A 23,627-nucleotide genomic window follows, 5' to 3' on the forward strand; every position below is an offset into this window, starting at 1 on the left:
CATGTGCAAAAAGATGTTCCTATGCCAGGAACCATGCTCAGTTGTGGAGAAACAGAGAAGATAGAGTTCTGTCCTAATGACTTCAGCATTTAACAGTAACAGCAAATGAGCCTGGAGATCATAGCAAAAGCACTTAAGGCTGCTCTAGGCCCATGTGGGCAAAGGGGAAGAAGAACCAGCCGTTGGGGTGAGAAGTACCACTGGGAGCTTGTCTTGCAGAATTTTATTTGGCAAACTGGGGGGTGGGGTGACAGGAAAGGGGAGAACATGGCACAGGCTAGGGAGGTGCCACAGCTGTTGTCCTTAGGGAATAGCTGAGGGTTCAGAATGGCTGAAGCTGAGCAGGGGTGGGCCGGGGACTCTGAGATGGGGAGACAGAAAAAGCCACACTTGCCATCCCTCCATTAAGTAGGATATGGAGTCACTTTCAAAATCTAAAGCTATATTCCTGGAACTGCAATTTACATCTCTGTGACTATTCTGTAACTACCAATTTGTACTTCTTAATTACTTCATCTTTTCACCCACTCCCCAACCTCCAGCCCTCTGGCACCTTCAGTCAGTCTGTTCTCTGTATCTGAGTCTATTTCTATTTTGTTTGTTTGTTTTCTTTATATTCCACATATAAGTGAAATCAAAAGATATTTGTCATTCTCTGACTGGCTTATTTCACTTAGTATAATACCCTCTAGATCCATCCAGGCTGTCAAAAATGGTAAGGACTCCTTCTATTTTATGGCCAAGTAGTATTAGTCAATAATATTATAATAACTATGTATGGGGCCAGGTCGGCACTTGAAATATCGGGGGACCAATCTGTAAAGTAGATGCTGCACACCTGAAACTGGTGCAGAATAATATTGAGTGTAAACTGCAATTAAAAAATTTTAAAAGATCTAAAACTATACAAAGTCTCCCGGATGAGTAATCGCTTAGCACCGTACTTTCAATTAGCCATAAAGTAAACATGTGCTCAAGGGTCTAGATCAATGGTCAGCAACCTGCAGCTCCTGAGCCAGTTTGCCACTCTGTTGACTAATGAGTTTGCCGACCACTGATAGACTAAATGTTACCATGTAGTTGGAAGCTGTGATGATTAGGCAATTGTGTCATTTTGTGTGCAAAGAGGTAAAGGGTAGTGTATGACAGAGGTAGGCAAACTCATTAGTCAACAGAGTGGCAAATTGGTCTAGATGAATTGCAATAACTCAACACCAAAGATACCTTGTAAATACAACTGCTGATCCGCTTTGATTCCAACCTGTTTCCTGTTAGTCTCTAAGGAACTGACCAATTCAGAGTTTGCCGACCCCTGTCATATACTACCCTTTACCTCTTTGCACACAATATGACACAATTGCCTAACAAAGAGGACTAATGAGCAATTAGATTAGGCTCTTTTCACATCCTGTTGTCAAACATAGCCAGCAGGGAACCTCCAAGGAAACATAATATCACAAAATCTCACCAAGGTAGTGAATTTGGAGAAAAAAATTAAATAATATGAATTCTTAAAAGCTCTGCATTTTTATTTTTAATGATCTCAGGTATGTAAACCAACTGAAACTAGACCAGCAGAGCACTCAGAAAGTATGAGGCATGCCTACGTAACAATTCTGAAGTTGGCATATGGCCCCTCCCTCTTTCCTGCCAAATTCTTCAAGTATGATCCTGAGTGTAGTCCTAGTTCTTTCTCCCACTTTCTGCTTTATTTTTTTAAATATATTTTATTGGTTTTTTACAGAGAGAAAGGGAGAGAGATAGAAAGCTAGAAACGTCGATGAGAGATAAACATCGACCAGCTGCCTCTTGCACACCCCCTACTGGGGATGTGCCCGCAACCAATGGACTTACCCTTGACCGGAATCGAACCTGGGACCTTTCAGTCCACAGACCAACACTCTACCACTGAGCCAAACCGGTTTCGGCCCACTTACTGCTTTAGTTCACTCCTGTTCCCACTGTGCTGAACCTGCTCAGAGCTCACTTGCAAGTGACAAACACCAAGATTGGGGAAGCATAGAGTGCAAAGGGAACACACAGGAGAGACTCATGGGTAGGAGGGTAGTAGATGAGCTTCCAAGGGGGATGAGAGAAGTTCCCCATTGAAAACTCTTTCACTCCAAAGAAAAGAAGTAATAGCTGAGACCTGAAAGAGAAGAAGGAGTGGACAGGTGGAGTGAGTGGTGGAAGGCAGCAGTTGCATATCCAAGGACTTTCCCAATCAAACCCCACCCATCTCTTCCAGCCTCATTTTATCCTTATGCTCTCTGTGCCTTGTAGGAGGGTACAGCTACATACAACTAGGTGTGTAATCATAGGGTTTGTTCAACATGCAAATACTGAATGTATATGGGCCTGGGACCACATTGACATACAGTCACTCATGAGGGAGTGAGATGATTTCACCCAAAAGTTATCTTCATTGTAAACATTTATTGACAGGGAGGATGCAAAGAAAACTCTCTGATATGTGGGCCCAGAACCCAAGAATATAACAAGAGCAGGTTTGAGAAGGCCAGGATTACAAATTTGAGAGAAGTTGAATTTAAGATACTTGTAATCATTGAATTAAAGACATACAAGGCAACTGAAAATCAAGGGTCAAGAAAGCAGTCCAGGCTGAAGATGGCAGTACTCTGGGGATGGTATGGCATGTGGCAATCTGACACTGTGGCTAAGCACCCACATATTGGCATCAGACTGAACTGGGTTTAAATCCAAGCTCCACCACCTCTTAAAAGCCTCAGTTTCTTCATCTGTAAAATGGGGATGGTAGTGGAATCTAACTCAAAGAGCTTCCATGAGAATGAAATGATGATGGCCACTGTAATTTTGGGACTACGCTAGCTGAAGGGTGGAAGATTGGTGGGAGTGGTGTGGATTTGGGAGCTGGGTGGTAGCAAGTTCCTATCCTCAGCACCCCATGCCCAGAGGTCAGAGGAGAAGGTGCACCCAGACACACTGAGCGGGTAAATGTGGGGACAGAAAATGTGCCTGCTTCACCTTCATGACCCAGTACATAATAGGTTCTCAGTAAATGTTTGTCAACTGATTGATTGAAATGACTCTATAGCTTCTATGAACAGAAAAGTTTTGCATTTTATATGGCCCTTTATAGATCCCAACATGCACATGAAGATTTTAAAAAGAAAGACACCAATTTATATTTAAATCCTGGAGTCAGTAAGATAGAAAAAGTTTTGAAAGAATTTTGAAATGGTAAAGAAACTGATGCCAAGAGCTACATATCTCTGATCCCTCCATGTGAAATCAGGCCAGAGTATCTAAAATGAACTGCAAACGTGGTGGCTGGGAAGATATCTAACATCTTCTAAGTATAAGTCATTCGGCAACCATGTCCTTGTATATATGCTCTGTGAGGCCTCCAGGACAGGGTCCTGCTTACACCATCCTTTTTGGAGGCCAATACAAGAAGCCACTATGTGCTTTTGTTCCTGATCACTGTCACACTCTAAGTGGCAGCTAGGGAAGCTCAGAACCAGGATGGACTGCAAGCCACTTATGTGTTCAATGATTGAAAGCATCAAGTCGTTTGTCCCATGCACCCCTTCCTCCAGCTTTTCTAGCCCTTTCCACGTTGGTGCTCACCCAGGAGACTGGCAGGTCCAGAACCACACCTGAAGGAATGAATGCAAAGCCAGAGCTCACCCAGCGCTCTCTTCTTTGAAGACCCTTATCTTTTTTTAGGTCACAGGTTCTTTTGAGGGAATAGGATGAATGTGATAGACTCTTATTCCTGAAAAGTTTGCATTGACATTTATGAATATCCCACATAATACAAGGACCTTCATGTATATCTCAAGCAAATTCCTGGAGTCCCTAGAAATCCTCAAACCCATTTTAAGGATCCACTGTCCAGATTTAACCAACATTAAAAGAATGAAGGAGGGAGCAGGACTTGGGGAGAATCAGTCTAAGATCTGGGAATGAAGGTGTGAGGATTGAAGTGGCCAGGGGTCTGAAAACCTTGTGTTCACCTCTCGATCTGCCCAGCACACCCTGGGGGACCATAGAACTTTTAGTGTTTATCTATAAAATAAAGCAGTTGGAATAGATGATTCCAACATCCCTTCCAGTTCCAAATCCAATGACACTTCACAGTCATCCATGAAACTTTCCTGTCAAGCCATCATTAAATTGACAAAGTTCTCTAGGAACCACACACCAAAAAAGCTGATAAATTCTCTTACCCTTTTAGGAAAAAAATTTAACATTTCCCAAAATAAGGTGTCCCCTTAAATAGATCTCTGTCTCAGTAGGTAGCTGGAGTTGTCACTTGAGAATACATGTAAAAGAATCAATCAATGAGCCTCATAAATATGCAAGCTCTACCTCCCACCACCTCCAGGAAGCTCTATGCAGGTCCACACAACTGGAACAACTGCTTTTGTCTGTCCGTGTGTGTGTGGGGGGGGGGGGGGGATAGGGGGGAAGAGGAGTGCGGGGAGGTGACTGCACAGCTACCAACCATGCTGCCTGGAGTCCAATGGTATCAGCAACTTCAACAACAAATGCTGGCCCAAAAGGGTTCCCACTTGCCTTAAAGAAACTCTTTATGAAGTTGTGCTCAGGCGATAAATCAGAGTGGCAGTTGGGCTGCATGTGCTGACAAGGTTGACTGTGCAGAAGCCACCAGCATTAACCTTTACCTGCACAAGGTCTCATGCTCCAGGGAAGCACATTAGGAAGCAGGCCCCTAAGGTTGCCTTTCATGGCAGCTGAACTCCTGGAGGTACCTCTCCTGGGAAAGTCTGCACCGAAGGTTTTGGCCAGCAGGGTGCGCCATATACAGCAAGTATGAACACTTTTCAAGAATCTCTTTCCATATACACTCTTATAAGGAAGCAAAAGGCTGTGGGCAATCCATTGTCCTAATCATAAAAGAGTCGCTGCCAAATTGCCTCATGTCATGTTCTCCTTTCCTCGCGGATGTTTTGTTCAGAGCAGGAGTCTAATGACTTCATCTCCACGAGCCTTCCAATCCTAAGTCTGTGACCTTCCTTCCACACAGTCCCATCACACCACAGGGCTCATGAGGAACACAGTTCCCTCTCACAATCACTCAGTTTTATTTCCCAGAGAGAGGGCTCAGGGAGCTGGTTGCTCACAAAACAAGCATTTGTTTTGGGGCTATTAAGGAGTTTCCATTAAAAGAAATAGACCAAAAGAGGCATCATTTTTCTAGGATGAAAGAGGAATCGCCATGCGATGCGGCCTCTGCAGAGCCCACAGGGAGCGGGAGGAGGGGAGCCGGTCCTCCTAGGGCTGCCTTTGCATGGGAAACTATTGCCATACTTAAGGCCAAGGTCAGAGCCCTGAATCCAGGTCCTGGCTAGTCACACAAATCAAACAGTGCCCTCTCCCCCTCCAGCCTCACTCTGGGACACTCTGGGACTCAACTGAGTGGGTGACGAATTTTTCAGACAATATCTATTTGGTGTCCATGGGGTCAGCACTGGGCTGGGCACAGAAGACTCGGGAACAAACTAGATACACAGGTCCTGCTGTGTACCAGTGGAGAGAGATGGACAGTGAAGACTTAAGCATATAAAGAATGAGACCACATCACCTGACAACTAGCTTAGTAAAGCAAGAGATACTCAGAGTGTCACAGTAGTGGAGACAGACTCTTCAGGGTCCACCTCCATCAGGTGCTGTTTGTACCAGGACCTGAGCAGCCACCTGAGAAGATCACCTCATGGAGATCATAAAGGGGAATCCTATGTGAGGGTCCATCCATCTCTCACCTCCAGTCCCCAAAGGTCTGGCAGAACTATGAGGGTGGAAGAGTGAAACGCCAAACAATGTCACCCTCACCCTACCAAATGATGGAGCAGGGAGTCCTGGTTTGTGCCTATGGTTGCAGGATAATGTTAATAATGACACCCTCCCCTCCCCTCCCCCCAACCCCATGTATACTGGCAGTCTTCCTAAGTACAAATACAGTGTGTCTTATTCTGGGCCTATCTCTACCCTCCTGCCTCACCTAAACCTGCCCTCCAGATGTGACCTCAGAGAGGATCTGGTCCCACTGCTATTATGACTAATGATGCAACGGATGGTGTACCAATATCTCTTCAAGATCCTGATTCCAATTCTTTTGGATAAGTACCCAGAAGTAAGATTGATGGATCATATGGTGGTTCATATGGCATCTGAAATGGTCAAATTCATTGAAGCAAAAAGCAGAATAGGGGCAGGGAGAGGGAGAACTTGGGAGGTACAAATCGATGGGTATAAAGTCTCAATTAAGGAAAAAGATGAAGTTACAAAGATCTACTCAACAATATTATCCCCGAATTCAACAATCATGTCATGTTCTTACCAAAACAAAATAAAATTTTTTTAAAAAAGAAAGGATTTGACAATTAATCCACACAAAGATGTTAAAACTAGTCATGGCAAAGCAACCTACCACTCAGATGCATATACTAAGAAAAGATTCTCAAGTAATGTAACATGAAGATGCAGGCATGGGCATGTGGCTTCCTGGCACTCTGCACCCCCAATGAAAATACTCCTCCTGCCAGTATACTAGTAAGCATTCCCAGCAGAGGCTCACCCAGTGGATCATCACCCCTGCTGACATGAAGCTCCTTACCCTGCCTCGTAAAGGAATTTAACCAAAGCCTCCAATAGTTTGAACATTTTTTAAATGTGTAAGCCAGCTGGTCGATTAGTTTTTGACCAGTAGTACAAACATGGAATCTGCCAAAATTCATGGTGAATTTCAAGATCTCATACTCTTCCTGTGTTCTGTGAGTGAAACATCCTTCCATACCATGTAGAAAATCTGGCTAATGTCTTTATATTTCCTTTAAGCCCAATTATATGGAAATAAAACAAGTGTGGAGGCAGAGAGCTCGAGTGTAGAGGTAATTAATTATTCAGACTTCACCCTCTCTTAAGGATAAAAGCAGTAAATAAATCCTCGGCTAAACAGACTCAGTATCAGGGAGCCTCAAATTTATTCTAGTCTAGATTAACAATGATTAAATCATAGTGTGATCTATTTTAAAATACAGTGATTTTCAGTACTGCACATGTTTAAAACATTCCGTTTTCTCCTTCAGACTAAAACAAAGAATATAATACTTTCATTTTGGTCAACAATAATTCTTAGATTTTTTTCTTCTCCTCCACAGCTGAGAAAGAGCTTTCTTGCCTCATGTGACCTTTATTTTTTAACTCTACTGCAAGAGAATGCACATGATTTCGCACACTAGAACCTTCCCATGCATTGAACGAGAATTTAAAGAGCCATCTGCGTAAATAAAGCTCAGAGATGAATTTTTAATGCAGCAAACTGGAAAAGTGGGTACAACTTCCTCATCCCCTCTTGATTGCTCCTCATTGCCACTTTTCTGTGATCTAATGCCATCCCCCATGCGCAGGCATAGAGACAGTGATGTGATAAGGGAACCAGAGAGCCTTGTGTCCTGATAGCCCAGCCGTGGATGGAGCAGGATTAGGATGGGTCCTGAAACCAAGAGACAAGGGTGACTAGTGGACATGTTGCCATTGCCTGTCAGCTCCTGATTCCAAGCCTTGCTGTTCTTCACAAGCCCTCCCGACAGGATTCAGTCCCATGATGCTACTGATGTAGATAGCATTTTATATTCAGTTCCAAATATGGCTTCTCAATAAATATGATTGAAATCATATTCATATCTATCTGATACATATGAACTAAAGAGACTAGCATTCCCCAAAGGTCTCCATGCTATAAATTAGAACGATGTGTAAATGCTAAGTGCAGCTCATGTTGGCATGTCCAAATATGACATGTGACATGCATGCACTCACACATGATACCACACGTGACATGTCCTGGGATATCCATTGCTTTTTCCTTTCTAGCACCACAGAACCTCCACACCCCACCTTCCAAGGCTTTGCATCCAGTGACCCACCCCCACTCCACATATTTGCTTTAAGCCTAACTTATGATAATTAGGGCAGTGACATTCTATTTATATCATAACCACATGGAAATCTCTAATGATGTTTATATATTTAATACATAGTAAAATTAGATAGTTCATACTTTAGAATATGAATTTAATAATTCTCAACAAAACTTGTGTCCTTTTATTAAAGTCCAATGTGAAGAATCCTCATCTTAGTATTGCTAACAAGTAGGTAGATGCCTAGACCAAGTAGGTTCCTACCTGCCTGTTGTAGCAAAGACTTTCAGCCCCCAAAAGACCATCAAGTACTTAACAATGTTATTAACCCCTGGGTTTACTACTCATTAAATCTGCAAAGTATGACACCACAGAGAGAGAGAGAGAGCCCTGCATGGGAGGACTTAATGGGAAGTGTATGGACCATGAGATTTTCCTCATTTCCTAAACACCCTTGATCCTGTGTCCAAAAAAAAAAAAATACTAAGGAAAGCATATCTTATCAGAAGAAAAGCATTTGACAAAATTTAACATTCACTCGTGATAAAAACTTAATAAGGTAGGCATAGAAGAAATGTATCTCAACATATTAAAGGCCATATATGACAAGTCCACAGCTAACAGCATACCCAAAAATGAAAGGATGAAAGCTTTTTCTCTAAGATCAGAAATAAGACAGAGGTATCCACTCCTATTCAACATGGTCTTGGAAATCCTAGCCAGAGCAAACAGGCAAGAAAAAAAAGTATCAGAATTTGAAAGAAAAAAGTATTAATTGTCTCTATTTGCAGATGACATGATTTTATAAATAGAAACTCCTAAAGACTACCAAAAAATGATGGCTGTGGCTACCAGAAAACAAGATTATGAGAAGGGGGGTTTGGAGTCAGGTGGTCAAAAGGTACAACTTCCATGTTATAAAATAAATAAGTACTAAGGATGTAATGTGCAACATGACTACAGCTAACACTGTTCAACATATACTGCTGTGTGATATGAAGGAAAGTTAAGAAGTGAATCCTAAGAGTTCTCATCAACAGGAGTTTTTCTTTACTTTTTTTCTTCCTTCACTTTTTGTTCTGTCTATATGAGAAAATGGATTTTACCTCAACCTATTGTGTTAATACTTTCACAATATGTATACATCAAACCACTATTCAATATGCCTTAAATTATACAGTAATGTATGTCAATTATATCTCAGTAAAACTGTGAAAAACAGAGTAATTCCTTACAGTAATATACATAAACCATCTCAAATAAAAGCATTTTATTTTTTAAATGCCCAACAAAAAAAGATTCTGCATACTTTTCTTATTAGGATGGGCCCTAATTCAGTGTGACTAGCATTTAACAACCCATCCTGGTTCTACTGGTAGTAGTAATTGTAGTGGTAGTGATGGTGGTAGTAATAACAGTAGTACAGGTAATAAAAGTGGTATTAGTAATAACAGCAATAGTGGTAGTAACCATAGTAACAATAGTAATACTAGTAACCATAACAGTAACAGTAGTAGTAATAGTGGTAACAGTACTATAATAGTAATAATAGTAACAGTAGTAATAATGGTAGTAGTAATAGTAGTAACAGTGGTAGTAATAGCAATAATAGTACTATTGTAAAAGTAGTAATAATAGTGAGAGTAATAGCAATAGTAGTACTATTATAAGAGTAGTAATAACAGTGGTAGTAATAGCAATAATAATACCATTGTAAGAGTAGTAATAATAGTGGTAGAAGTTCTACTTCTAATCTGCAATTGTTTCTTAACTTTTTTGTCATAGACCTTCTTGAGAACCTTTTGAAAGCCATGGACTTCCTTAAGTGTGGTGGAATGAGATACAAACATATTTTGATTAAATAAATACAAATAAATATTGATAGGCTGATTATAAAATAAATGTTATAGTTTGGATGTGTCCTCTCATTATTCCTCTATTGAACCCCTAATACCCAGGACTTTAGAATGTGACTTTATTTGGAGAGAGGGTCTTCACAGAGATAATCAAGTTAAAGTTAGGCCATTACGGTGGGCCCTAATTCAATATCAGTAGTGTCCTTATAAAAAAAAAATGGACCCAGACACAGGCAGTGGAAAAACTAAGTGCAGTTATACAGGGAGAGGCAGTCATCTACAAGCCAAGGAGAGAAGCTTGGAACACATCCTTCCCTCAGGACTCTTCAGAGGAACCAACCTCATCAGGGCCTTGATTTTTGACTTCTGGCCTCCAGAACTGAGACAATAAGTTCCTATTGTCTGAGCATCCCAGTCTATAGTACTTTGTTAAAGCAGCCTTAGCAAACAAGCACAATAACTTTATGAGATCCCTTCATGTTGATATGTGGGTCTGTAGTTCATTTTCACTGCTGTCTGAACATACCAAAATTTATCTGTGCAGTTTGCTAGTGGATTGTTTCCAAAGTGTTGAAAGATGCTGCTGTAAACATGAAAATGCATGCCTCCTAGTGTATAGGTACAAGAGTTTCTCTAGAATGCCCAGGACTAGAATTGCTAGATCAAAAACTAAGTGTGCCAATTATTCAGACTGTTTGGGAAATGGATGTACCAATCTATATAGCAACTGCCAGTATATAAAAAGTTCCCTCTGCTCCTCAAACTTGCCAAAATTTAATATCATCAAATTTTTTTCATTTTTACCAATCCTCCAGGTATCAAATTGTATCACATTAGATGAACGGGTGGGTGGATAGATGGATGGATGGATTTATTTACTTATATTTAATATTATCTTTTTATCATCACCATTATTTATCTTTTAGTTATTGATTTTTGGACTTGTGAAAATTATGCAATATGGCTTGATGCTAATATCTTGATCTCATAAGTTGTCAGTTTATGAAAAAAGCAGAGTTACAAATAAGAGAACCTATTAGCAACCGTTCCAATATTGTTCAATCCCAATGACTCCCCAAAATGTTTATGTTCATGGAAAATTATGTTTGGAGTTGTAATCACAATTACACAGGCCTGAATTGGAGATTTTGTGGACAAATACTCTCTGGTGTATTTTTAGGTCAGTGTAGTGAGTGTTCATTCATGTCTATGGCTATAAATTTTAATTATTTTCCTAGAGATTCTCCATTAATGGTAAAATATCATATGGCCATTAGAAATCTCATTGTGTTTTGGAGAATGTTATTCTTTGGAGATAGTCATCTCATAGTAACCTCTTGAGAAAAAGGAACTGAAGCACACATACAGGCCTTAATTTCCCAGATGTCAATCTGCAGGTCAGTGGTGATATTTAACACAGAACCAAGCATCGATGTCCCTTTGCTGCCCCATTCAATAGATGATTCCAATTCCCTTGGTCAGCACTAGATTCCAATTCTTGATCAGAAGATACAATTTACACTCTTCATCTTGTCTTCTTGATATAAACTTAAACTTATAGAATCAATATTTTAAAAATCACACTAGACCTCTCTTTCATCTTAAATATTTCAAAAACAAAGGAAATAAAATAGTGCTCTGGCCAGTGTTTATCAGTGGTTAGAGAATCAGCTGGCACACCAAAGGGTTGCAAGTTTGATTCCTGGTCAAGGGAATGTACCTGGGTTACAGATTGGATCCCTGGCTTTGGTCAGGGCAAGTGCAGGAAACAACCAATCAATGTATCTCTCTCACATTGATGTTTCTCTCTCTCCTCCTACCCTCCTTACCTCTGTTCCTCTCTCTCTCTCTCTCTCTCTCTCTCTCTCTCTCTCTCTCTCTCTCTCTCTAAAAAAAAAAAAAAAAAGGAGAAGAAGCAGCAGCAGCAGCAGCAGCAAAGGAAAAAAATATCCTCAGGTGAGGATTAACAAAAAAGAATAGAGAAGAAAACCACACAGCTATGTAGCAGTAGAACAAGAAACATCCCATGGGACCACCTGTCCAATTCACACTGTTTACTGAGCAACCCAACACTACACAGTTAATGTCTGTGGGAGAAAACCTTGATTCTCTGGACAGGTCTACACAAATTTTAATAAATAGCACTTATAATACAAATTGAAGAATTTCACTCTAGGCAAGAAATATTACGTTACTAAAGAAATGTTTTCTGTTTAAGCAAATAAATCTAAGAGTAGAGAATCCACGGCTGACCACCAGCTAAACCCAGTCAAGCAACAGAATCATGAGAAATAATGAATAGTTGTTGTTTGCAAGAGATAGATAACTAAGGCTTCATCCTCACACATTTCCTGTATGCATGTTTGTGTCCATATTCATAACTACTTTGTATTCTGCTTTGGACACTGAAAAACTCTTTTCATTTTCATCAACTAATCATACTCCTGTCATGTAAATTGTTGGTAATTCTCACCCAAGGATAATTTTCCATTGATTTTCTTTTAGAGAGAGTGGAAGGGAAGGAGGGAAGGGAAAGAGATGCGAGAGATTGGTTGCTTCCCATGTGTACCCTGTCTGGAGCAGGAGATCAAACCTGCAACCCAAGTATGTGCTCTTGACCTAGAATCGAACCTGTGACCCTTCAGTTCCAATGCTCTAACCAAAGAGTAACACCAGCAGGAGGCGTATGTGACTTTCCATGGCCATACGCTCTTCCTGTATGGTTATTTATAACTCACATGCTGATCCTCTTATTGCTGGGAAGTTGACTTCCACATCATCACTACTATATCCATAGTGATCATTCTTGTACACAAATCTGTCTGAGAATATTTCTCAATGTTCTTTGCATGAATTTTGAATATGTAATTAGAACACCCAAAGGTTAAATATTTTGTTATGGTTCTGGTCAAATTGCCTTGATCAAAAATTGTCCCAATTCCATGCCAGTTGTGAAAGAGGATGCTTATCCCTGTGCCATGATCTAACAATACCACATATTTTTGTTTCTTATTCTTTTCCATTTTGGTAGATGAAATTAGTTTCTCATTGTTGTTTTAATTTGCCTCCCATTATTACAGGGTTTGACCTTTCTCCGGAGTTTGAGAGGTCCATGGTCACCAGGCTCTGCTGCCTCTGCCATGTGATAATGTCATACACAATGTCATCTGACTGTCAAGGTTAAACAGACAGTGCTACTGGGAAAACTGCATGGAAAGAATATTTTTAATGCATGGGTGACAGGAATAATATTATAGTGAGGCCTCAAGAGTCTCAATCAATTTTCCCGACAGAAGAACCACACGATCCATTGATTTAAAATCACAGGGATGGATGATGACATGTCCAGAACATTTGTACCTGCCACTTATACTTGTGACCTATGTTTATAGGAAACTATAAGTCATTTCCTGGGCAAACCATTAATTGGAAAAATACATTTCAACCTGATAAAACTCCTAAAACAACTATTTTATACTATAAACTTTTAGAACAAGAACTAATTCTCAAATTCCTCTTCTACACAAGTTAATTTTTAATTAAATAAAATATGCCTAGCCCTTAACAGATGTTATAAGTGAAAACTTACTCTTTGCACTAAAATAAGCAATACTATCAAATCAAGAGAAGATTTGAGCATACCTCATTCATGTGAAATGAGATACAGATTTTTTTTTAAATTACAACTCCATCAAAATGATTTCTTCCATTTTACCTCATCTGAAATATAATAAACAGAGCATAAGAAAATGTTTTAAAAGATTTAAGTACTTCAATTCAACTCACAGTTATTACTTAGAAGAATATCACTAATATAACTTTAGAATTAAGTTGCATTTGCACATTAAGAAGAAAAGCAACTAAGTTTTCTTTCACTTTCCTCCTATCTTTCTATTTCTTTTCTTGTATCCCATTAACTATTTCCCGTTGGCTACTATTTGTTATGTATGTACTATGTGCTAGTTATCAGGCTAAGCTCATTGCAGACATCAGTCTTTACAGATGTTTAATCATCACAATAGCCTGTGGGTACCATTCGCCTCAGTTGACAAATGAAGAAACTGAAAGTTAAAGAGGTTAAGAAACTTGCCCAAGTCACAAAAATGCTGTCTCCCTGTGTAGCACTATAGTGTCATCAGCTAATGCTAAATGTATCTTTAGTCCCAAATTCTCGCTGCTCCAGACCCATACATCAAACCACCTAACAGACATTGCTCCTGGAGTTCCCACAGCACCACCGCCTAAATGACACATCAGAAAGGCAACCATAGTCTTTCCTCATCAACCTGCCACTCACTCTCTGAGATCGCTGGCTGCAGATCCTCGTGGCAGCTTCCTTTCCTGGCTTTTCACCCATGAACTATGTTTTCAGACACTTCATTAGTTAACCCTCAGGGACAGAGCGTCTCCCTTGGGCACAGAAAAGCCAAGACTCCTGGTGATGCAAGAGCATCACCTTGACTCCTGGCACGGGTTTGGTCCCTGTGTAAAGGCATCCTACTGCTTTGCTGAGGCGTCATGTGATTTTCATGGCCACGCACTCTCCCTGTGTGGTTATATCGTAATTCATGTGCTGATCCTTGTATTGCTGGGAAACGTCCCCAAATAGCTCCACAAGCCCCGAATGTGTAGCGGCTATCTTAAAGCTTGGAGAGGACCTTGCAGATGAGTCTTCCTAGGAGTGGACCCTAAGGACAGAGCAGAGCGCTCTCCTCTGGCCACGGACTAGCGGAGCGTGCTCTGTGTTGACAGCGTGGGAGTGAATATTAACCTAAATGAATCTTTAGTTGCTCCAGAGGGAGAGGAATGTTCCAGAAGACAGATGCTGGCCTTTGATGCGGGTAACCTGAGTGTCACAGACCTCTGTTGTTATCAGTGTGCCCTATGTAGACGTGGGAACAGCAGTACCTACTCTCCGGGGATATTGTGGAGATAGAGACGATCAATGGTTCGAAGACACCTGCACACAATCGATGATGGTTCCCACTCTCCGTTAAGCTCTATGCTGCGTTAATAATAAAGAGAACACAGGTTTCTAACGCTGCACAGTCATTCCAAGCGGCAAGCTCTAAAGTTTTTATAGAGAACAAAGGGGCAATTTCTGGCTCCTGTATAATTTAAAACAAATTGTTGAAAAAAAGGAGTAGGCACATTTTCAAAAGAATCAAGTATGTCAGAAATGGGAGAAAACACACACTGAATCTAGCCTCTGATACAATTTCTAAGTGTTCTGATGACTCACTTTTATGGAGAAATCAAGTTATTATCGTCGGTATCCGAGGAGGAAATGACATCCTGTTAATGGCTTATTAATAACAATCACATTCTTCAAAAACTGATGTGGGAGATAGAATTCAATTGGTTCAAAAAGATACAACTTCAACTGTATCATTTGGATGGAAATGTTCTGATCACACAATGTCCATAATTACTGTAATTCTCTGCCTTGTTTGAGTTTGAAATTACACTGCTGACTTTAAGTAACAAAAAGCACTTTCAACAGCCAAAGAGTTTTAGATATGGCTTGTAAGTCTCTTTTGATTGGAGGTTTGTTGGGTGCAGCTGCAATATGTCTGAGTTAAGCTATGTTCCTCTGTTCTCATTCCGTCTGGAACATTTCAGTCTGTTGCTTTGATTGCAATATTGTCCACCAGGCTGGGCTTATGATTAATTCACGTTATTAAGATGATGAACATTCCTTTCAGATGACTATTGAAAATCCACAGCAAGAACAGCCTTGAAAGTGATTTGACTGCAGACAGAGTGGAGTTCTGTACTTTTCCTTCTACGATTCAGCAACACTGGAGCAGGATGCATTTCATATCCTGCAGGTGTGTGGTTCCTCGCAGACTCTGCGAGTAGATCAGGAGAAGAATCACAATTTCTGAGTCCCTGAGTAGAGCACATCAGTGCCTGGACGGTCACCAGCCAGATAAGCGAACTGGAAGTCCAGGTGAAAGTCAGAAATAGGACTTTTCTAGGAAATACAACTGAGATGTCTGCTTTGCCCAGGGCTTCTTCAGAATTCGACCCCCATTCTGTGTTGGGGGTGGCTCTAGGAGACAGCCAGTATTGTGCCAGAAGGGAGGGCACTAGACCTACGGTGGGCCTATAGGATTGATTTTACCATTAAGTTTCAATTAAAAGTTTTAAAAAATGAATAAATAAAATAAAAATTCACCTATATTAACTTATGCTGGGTATTTACTACATCAGCACATATAAGAGGTGATGACACACCTCATGCCCAGAGTCCAGTTGCTTGCCCATGTTATGAGGGGGCAAGAGCTAAAAAGCCTGTGGGTAAACCAGTCTACAAAGCAGACATAAAGCAGGTGCACTAAGAAATGAGCTTCTTAGCAACAGAGTTCACAGGACATGGCCCAACACCTTCCTTCTATCATGAGCTATGAGAGGGTTATGTCATTACCATAGATCCTCATTTACCTCAAAGCCAAGAGAACTGTGAAACCCAGGTGCCAAAGCCAAAGGCCACCACCATTGCTCTTTCCACCATGGATACGGTGCTGACAGGCCGAGGGGCAGCAAAGGGAGGCCTCCCCTCTCCTGACTCTAAATGACCTCACAAGGCAGCTTAGGTGAAACTGAACTAAGGCCTGAATCATATTCGCTTTTAAAAATTGGATGTTCTTTCAAGATCTTAAAATAAAATTCTTTCTTAGAATTTCTTATTCTGGATAATGCAAAAGTATAAAATTTGAAACCAGAAGATGTGGGCTCAGCTCTTGGCTTTATCACTTCCTGTCTGTGTGTGATGGGAAATTATTTAATCCCCAAGTATCTGTTTTCTCCTTTAAAGTAATAGAGATTATAGTAGTATGGATCAACAGTTTCTATGTGACCTCCTTCACAAAGCCTTCTCTAATTGCCCAAGATGGAGTTGGTTGAATAGAACTCCGTTGCATCTCTACAGTAACAACAGACATATCAAAACCTACTTTCATGTGTCAACTCATCTGGGCCACGGAGTGCAAAGGCACTTGGTCTGATAGGATTCTGGGTGTGTCTGGGAGGGTGCTTCTGGGTGAGATGGACATTTGAATCAGAGCATTCAGTAAAGCAGATTGCCCTGCCCAAGAGGTGGGCCTCATCCAATCATTTAAAGGTCTGAAAAGAATAACACACACACACACACACACACACACACACACACACACACACCTAACTGCCTTCTAGTTGGACATGCCTTTCCTGCCTTTAAACTCAAACTGAAACATGAGCCTTTCCTGGGTCTTGAGCCTATTGGATCTGGACCAGCACCACATCCCACTTGCCAATCTCAGATTTTGGGATATCTCGGCCTCCATAATCATGTGAGCCAATTCCTTATCATAAATCTACATATGCACATGCTATTGGTTCTGTTTCTCCGGGAAACCCTACAACAGACATTATTATCTGTGGATATGGGTTGTCTACATCAGACTATGAGAGGTGTAGGAATTGTTTCAAATGTGTCTTTGTAAGCACCACATCTGGCCAGAGTAAGTGCTCAATAAACATCAGATAAATTCACAACCACCTTTCAGACTGGCTTTTGTGGCTGTAAGGGGGTATAAATAAAAAATGTGTAAGCACTTTGGAAGTGTGTAAATCTATACAGAGATTAGGTAGTTCTCCATATCAGTCCCAAAATCCATTTCTACTGGAAAAAAAATCAAATCAAACTAGGACTCAACTATTTCTAACTTCTTTTTTTCTATTAATCTTGATTCATTCAAAATATAATTAACAGATGCATGTGTATGCAGCCTTGTTCTGGCACTGAGGATAAATGATGCAGCCGAGGCCTCTGATCCCCTATTCCAGTGGTCAGCAAACTGCAGCTCGAGAGCCACATGCGGCTCTTTGGCCCCTTGAGAGTTCTAACGCCACTTCTTCAAAATAGACTCACCCAGGCTGAAAACTGACTTCTGCACATGGGCCACAAAGTTTCAATCGCACTGTCCATGCGTGCCCGCACGTGATATTTTGTGGAAGAGCCACACTCAAGGGGCCAAAGAGCCGCATGTGGCTCGAGAGCTGCAGTTTGCTGACTACTGCCCTATTCCAATGGGAGGAGGCACTTTAAACAAGTAAACATGTAAACAAGATGGTCACTAGTGATATAAACAGGGAGAAAGCAGCCTGGAGTTATCCCAGGAACAGAGGCTATGGGAAATTGTACCAACCTCCCCAGTAGGAGATCCCTCCATTTCTGCATTTATACAGTATCTTCTTAGTTCATTTTCCATTTTTCCCACTTCAGGAAGGAGCTTTAAGCAAACACTGCATTCATTCAAGTTAACTTTCCTAAAGCAGAATCATGATGAGATCATTCATGGGCTTAAAAATCTGTTTGCTTTTCCTAAAAAGTATGTGCAATGTATTGGCATCCAAGGCCCTCTGGAATGTGGTCTGAATCTATCTACATCTTCCCTTCCTGTTACTCTCTGGATATGCCTGCCCACTTTCTGTTTCATGGACATGCTACCTCTCACCTCAAGCCATGATTTTGCTCACTCTACTCCCCAAGCTGTTCCTTCTTTCTTCCTCTGACCTTTGTACCCACCCATCAGCACAGAGTCCACCTTTAAAACCCAGATGACATGGATAATGGGTCTTTGATGCATGTTATCTGCTTAATAACCATCAGTTCCACCCTTCCCATCTAGAAGAAAATGTCTGCTGCGCCAACTCTTAGAAGTGCTTCGTCCAAAACTCCCTTATGGCTTTTCTCTGGCTCTGCCTTGCATGATCATTTTTTAGGAACATGTCACACCTTCCATCTGGATTATTATTTCCTTGGGAGAACAAATTGTTTTATTCAACTGTGTTTTTCCTGTATTCCAATACAAAACACTTTCAATAAATGTTTGCTGAATGGATGAATCTAGTGAATAAACAAATGGCCCAGCAAGTAAAAATGAGGCAGCCCAAACTTTCTCATATTTTTTATACTTCAACTGCAGATACTGTGTTTATAATAAGTCTTATGCAGATACATGCATCACTCCTTGTGAAAATTAGTGATAAGCAGTTACCACAGAAGTTCTGAAAGTGAGGATAATTTTTTTTTTTTTACCAAGAGTGACCATTTTGATGACAATTGCTAAAAGTGGTTGCTGGGTGTAATTATGAGCCATTTCAACAACAAATATAAATTAATTTTGAAGTTCTCTTTTTACAGAAAAGTTCAAGTTTTTGGCTCTTGTGGTTCTGCTACACAATGACAATACTTCCTGACAATAGGATCCCCAACACTGATAGCTTCAGGGTTTGGCATCCTGTTAAATGCTGGGACTTGCAGCCTGGAGGTGGTCCAGGATAGTGGTGAGACTGTCTCGGGTCATCCAGCCAGTGACCTTGGTCACACCAGATATGTTCGCTTCCCCAATGGCTGTGCCACAAAATCAGGAGCAGTAAAATAGCTGTGTGAAGGCACAAGCTTTTGGGGGATTTATTTATGTAGCCAGAGATCATTAATGTGCTGTCTATAACCAGTGGAATGATTAAGAAATACAGAGGGGAAATGCATGCTGTGGACCATGGCATTCTAGTTAAAAGCAACAAATTAGGAATATATTCAGCAGTGTGAATAGATGACCAAAAAAAGTGGAGGGGAAAAAAGTAAGAATAAGAGTGAGATTTATAGATCAACACCACGTAGGTAAATAAAATATTTGGTGAGGACATTAGACAATATTCCCATTTTATCATTTTCTCTTCTCTCAAAACATTTATGTTTCTCTTCTCCCCAGTGCATTTTCTATGAAACACACACACAAATGAGCACACACACATAAGCTATACTTACTCCCTGGCTGGTATAGAGTTTCTCTACTTCAAGTCAATACATTCCTAGAATTGGTGAGTCAGGAAACAGCCACAGGAGGATATTATTTGGAAATATGGAGGCAAATTGAGAAGATGCGGCATTAAAAAGATTAACACAGTCTCAGACCTGAATCATTTGGTGATATTTGGAGTGCACAGTGCTCTGCTGAGAGAGACAAACACCAGGACTGCGAATGTCCTTCCTCTGCCTAACTCCCCTCCCCACTCTGCCCAATACATTTCCTTCAAGGTTCATTCAGAACCTTCCTTCATCTTCCCACCCCAGCTCTATATTCCATATAGTAGTTTCCACAACTCAACAAATGGCTATTGTGTGTGGGTTATGAGCCTGGTGTCCTGTTAGATCCTGGAGATAACACTCACAGGTTAGTGGGAGGACAGATGCTAAGCACACGCTCCATTCCAAGTGGATATGTTATCAGTAAGTCCAGCCCATATCACCACGTTTCACCATCACAGAGGCACTTGGCTTCTCATTCTCTCCAAATACTGCCAGAGTGGGGGTGTAGAGAACGGCGCTCCTCCTTGCTCCCAGTACTGCCAGGATATCTGGCCCCACCACCAGGTAACCCAGTGAGGCCAAAAAGTCACCACATTGTTTCAAGGTTGTCTTCAACTTCAATCCTGCATGTGAAACATGGCTTCTGCCAACTGCCTCCCAGATCTTGTCTCAGCTTACCACTCCAGCCACACTGCCTCTCCATCTCCCCACTCTCATCAGATGGGGCAGGTGCTCTATGCTTGCTCTTTGGTGACACCATGGGAGGTCAGGGAGGTGGGGGTGGGGGGAAGGGAACAGTATCTGCAGCAGGAATCTCCTAGTGCTGTCTTCCAGCTCGTTATTCTATTTCCCTATCCTACACACCTCCAAAAGGAAAACTGATCATTCAGTATTAGAAGAATGAGAAGTAGACAGGAGGGGAATGTAAGCATGCCTGACCCAGCAGGAGCAACACAGCATTTTAAAACTCACTTTTGTGAATAACTTTAAGTTGGATATAAAAATATAATTTTTTTAAAAAAAAAATCAGTATAACCTAAAACAAATTTGAAACCAAATACCTAAAAACCATCTGCTTACATATATGTTACCTCTATGTGAACCCAAGCATCCATCAACTCTCTTAAAACAGCTCTGCAGAGGATGTGTTCACAGATCCATGCATCCAACTCTGTCCCCACTGACTGCATCTGTGCCACTTGATTCTTTAAAGTGATAGCACTTCATGCCGAAACCGGTTTGGCTCGGTGGTAGGTCGGTCTGTGGTCTGAAAGGTCCCAGGTTCAATTCCGGTCAAGGGCATGTACATTGGTTGCGGGCACATCCCCAGTAGGGGGTGTGCAAGAGGCAGATGGTAGATGTTTCTCTCTCATCGAAGTTTCAGGCTCTCTATCCCTCTCCCTTCCTCTCTGTAAGAAAAGTCAATAAAATATATATTTTTAAAGTGATAGCATTTCAGGTATTTATTTCCCTGTGAAGTAGGCTATCTGTCTGATTTACATTGTTTTAGTAAAATACTATTATGGCTGTTGAATGCTGTAAGTATAGCACTTTCTAATTGTAATGAATACCATGGAATTCCCACTTAAATATGTTTTATCATCTGGGGCTCTAACCAATAAAGAAAAAATATATCCATACAACATACAATATACCACCTACACACACACTCACATGCTTAAATAGAATAACTTTTTATTAAATTACTAGAGGCCCAGTGCACAAAATTCGTGCATGGGGGGAGGGTTGTCCCTCATCCCAGCCTGCACCCTTCTCCAATCTGGGATCCCTCAAGGAATGTCTAACTGCCCTCTTACAATCCAGGACTGCTGGCTCCCCAACTGCTCAACTGTCTGCCCTCCTGATTGCCCCTAACTGCTTCTCCTGCCATCCTGATCACCCCCTAACCACTCCCATGCCAGCCTGATTGGTGCCTAACTGCTCCCCTGCCAACCTGTTTGCCCCTACTGCCCTCCCCTGCAGGCCTGGTCCCCCCTTGTCCTTCCCTGCAGGTCTGGTCCCCCCCCCCCAACTGCTCTCCCTTATAGGCCTAGTTCCCCCCAACTGCCCTCTCCTGCAGACCTGGTCATCCCCAACTTCCCTCCTCTGCTGGCCTGGTCACCCCTAACTGCCTTCCCCTGCAGGCTTGATCACCCCCAACTGCCCTCCCTTACAGGCCTGGTCCCTCCCAATTTCCCTCCCCTGCTGGCCATCTTGTTGAGGTCATCTTGTGTCCACATGGGGGCAGGATTTTTGACCACATAAGGGCAGCCATCTTGTGTGTTGGTGTGATGGTCAATCTGCATATTACTTTTTTATATATATATTTTATTGATTTTTTTACAGAGAGGAAGAGAGAGAGAGATAGAGAGCTAGAAACATCGATGAGAAAAATCGACCAGCTGCCTCTTGCACATCCCCTATCAGGGATGTGCCCGCAACCAATGTACGTGCCTTTGACTGGTATCGAACCTGGGACCTTTCAGTCTGCAGACCGACGCTCTACCACTGAGCCAAACCGGCTTCGGCTGCATATTACTCTTTTATTAGATAGGATAGAGGCCTGGTGCATGTGTGGGTGCCAGCTGGTTTAACCTGAAGGGTGTCCTGGACCAGGGTGGGGGTTCCCATGGGGTGGCCTGAGTGAGCGGCCTGTGGTGGTTTCCAGGCCAGCCACTCCTCCCAGAGACCCAAGTGGAGGCCTTGGTATCTGGGATTTATTTATCTTCTGCAATTGAAACTTTGTAGCCTGGAGTGGAGCCAAGCCTTCTGCTCACTCCATGGTGGCAGCCATTTCTATTGGGATTTATTTATGTTCTATAATTGAAACTTTGTAGCCTGGGGTAGAAGCCTAGGCTGGCCAGGGCTAAAGAAACTTGGCCTCCTCCATTGCCGGGGGCAACCCTAGCCTCCTGCTCTCTCCAGCTCCGTGACTGCTGCCATTTTTGAGTGGAGGCCTAAGCCCTCATTGGCAGGTGGAAAGTTTGGCTTCCTCCATTGCCGGGGAAATCCAAGCCTCCCTCCTGCGCTCTGTGGCCACAGCCATCTTTGTTGGGTTTATTTTCATATTTGCTCCCAACTGGCTTGTGAGCATGGCTTGTGTGTAGTGGAGGTATGGTCAATTTGAATATTACTCTTATTAGATAGGATAAGGGCAGAATAGAATTAAATATCTTTTTTCTTTATTTTAGATGACTTTTTCATCAAAATGTGCTATTTTCAATCTATAAAAATTTAACTTAAATCCTTTAAACATTAACTTTAAAATGACCTATGAATCATAATTTCAAATGTGAAATAAGAGGCATCAAATGGATTACTGTTTTATTTTTACTTTCAATACCAAAAATAAATCTGGTTAGTCCAAAATAAACTATATCAACAATTTCCCACCTAATGCTAATATTTAGTATTGTGTTCCAAACCAGTGGTTTATTTTCGCTATGCTGAGGTAGAGGACCATGCTGACAATGAAGTATTCTTCTGTCTCCTCGATCCATACCAGCTCCACGTGCATTGTTCCTGTCGAGTCCTCATAATCAATACAGTATGTCGGTCCCACGAAATAAGGACCATCAGAGGGGTTGTCAGAAGATCGCATGCACACTGGGGAGCTGAAACACCAAAAGGGTTTCCCATATTCATCCAAGAGAGTTACATCCATTACAGAACAACTCTACAGGAAAAAAAAAAAAAGAAAAAGAAAAAAAAAAACACAAATATTTATACGTGTGAGGACAAAACAGCTGATTCCAACTGGCTGTCAGGTCTAATTGATAAATGTATGAAAGTGTAAGTGAAGCATACAAGAGTCAAGTGAAAGAAGAGGGAGAATGGAAAAGAACAAAATCGCAGGAAGAGGGCACAGCACACACAAAGAACGTGATGGAAAGGGACACATGTGTAGGACTGGAAGCTATGGGGCACAGCTGGGCTCACAGATAGAGTCATGAGGTCAAGGTGGGTCTGTCCACCACTGCA

The 23,627-nt window shown here is 41.5% G+C and overlaps 1 protein-coding gene across 2 annotated transcripts in view; it reads right to left on the bottom strand.

The window, feature by feature from the left end:
* Nucleotides 1–22,940: 22,940 nt before the first annotated feature.
* Nucleotides 22,941–23,627, bottom strand: part of FBXO15 (F-box protein 15) — a 38,000-nt gene continuing 37,313 nt past the window's right edge. The window contains exon 10 of one of the 2 annotated variants that reach the window (XM_084887166.1): nt 22,941–23,322. In XM_084887166.1, coding sequence (XP_084743292.1) covers nt 23,053–23,322 — 270 coding nt within the window. In that variant the 3' untranslated portion in view covers nt 22,941–23,052. The remainder of the gene's footprint in view (nt 23,323–23,627) is intronic. The other variant, XM_084887167.1, reaches the window with a different exon arrangement.

This window comes from Pipistrellus hanaki (assembly GCF_964339955.1).
Source record: "Pipistrellus hanaki genome assembly, chromosome: 6".
NCBI classification, from domain to species: Eukaryota; Metazoa; Chordata; class Mammalia; order Chiroptera; family Vespertilionidae; genus Pipistrellus; species Pipistrellus hanaki.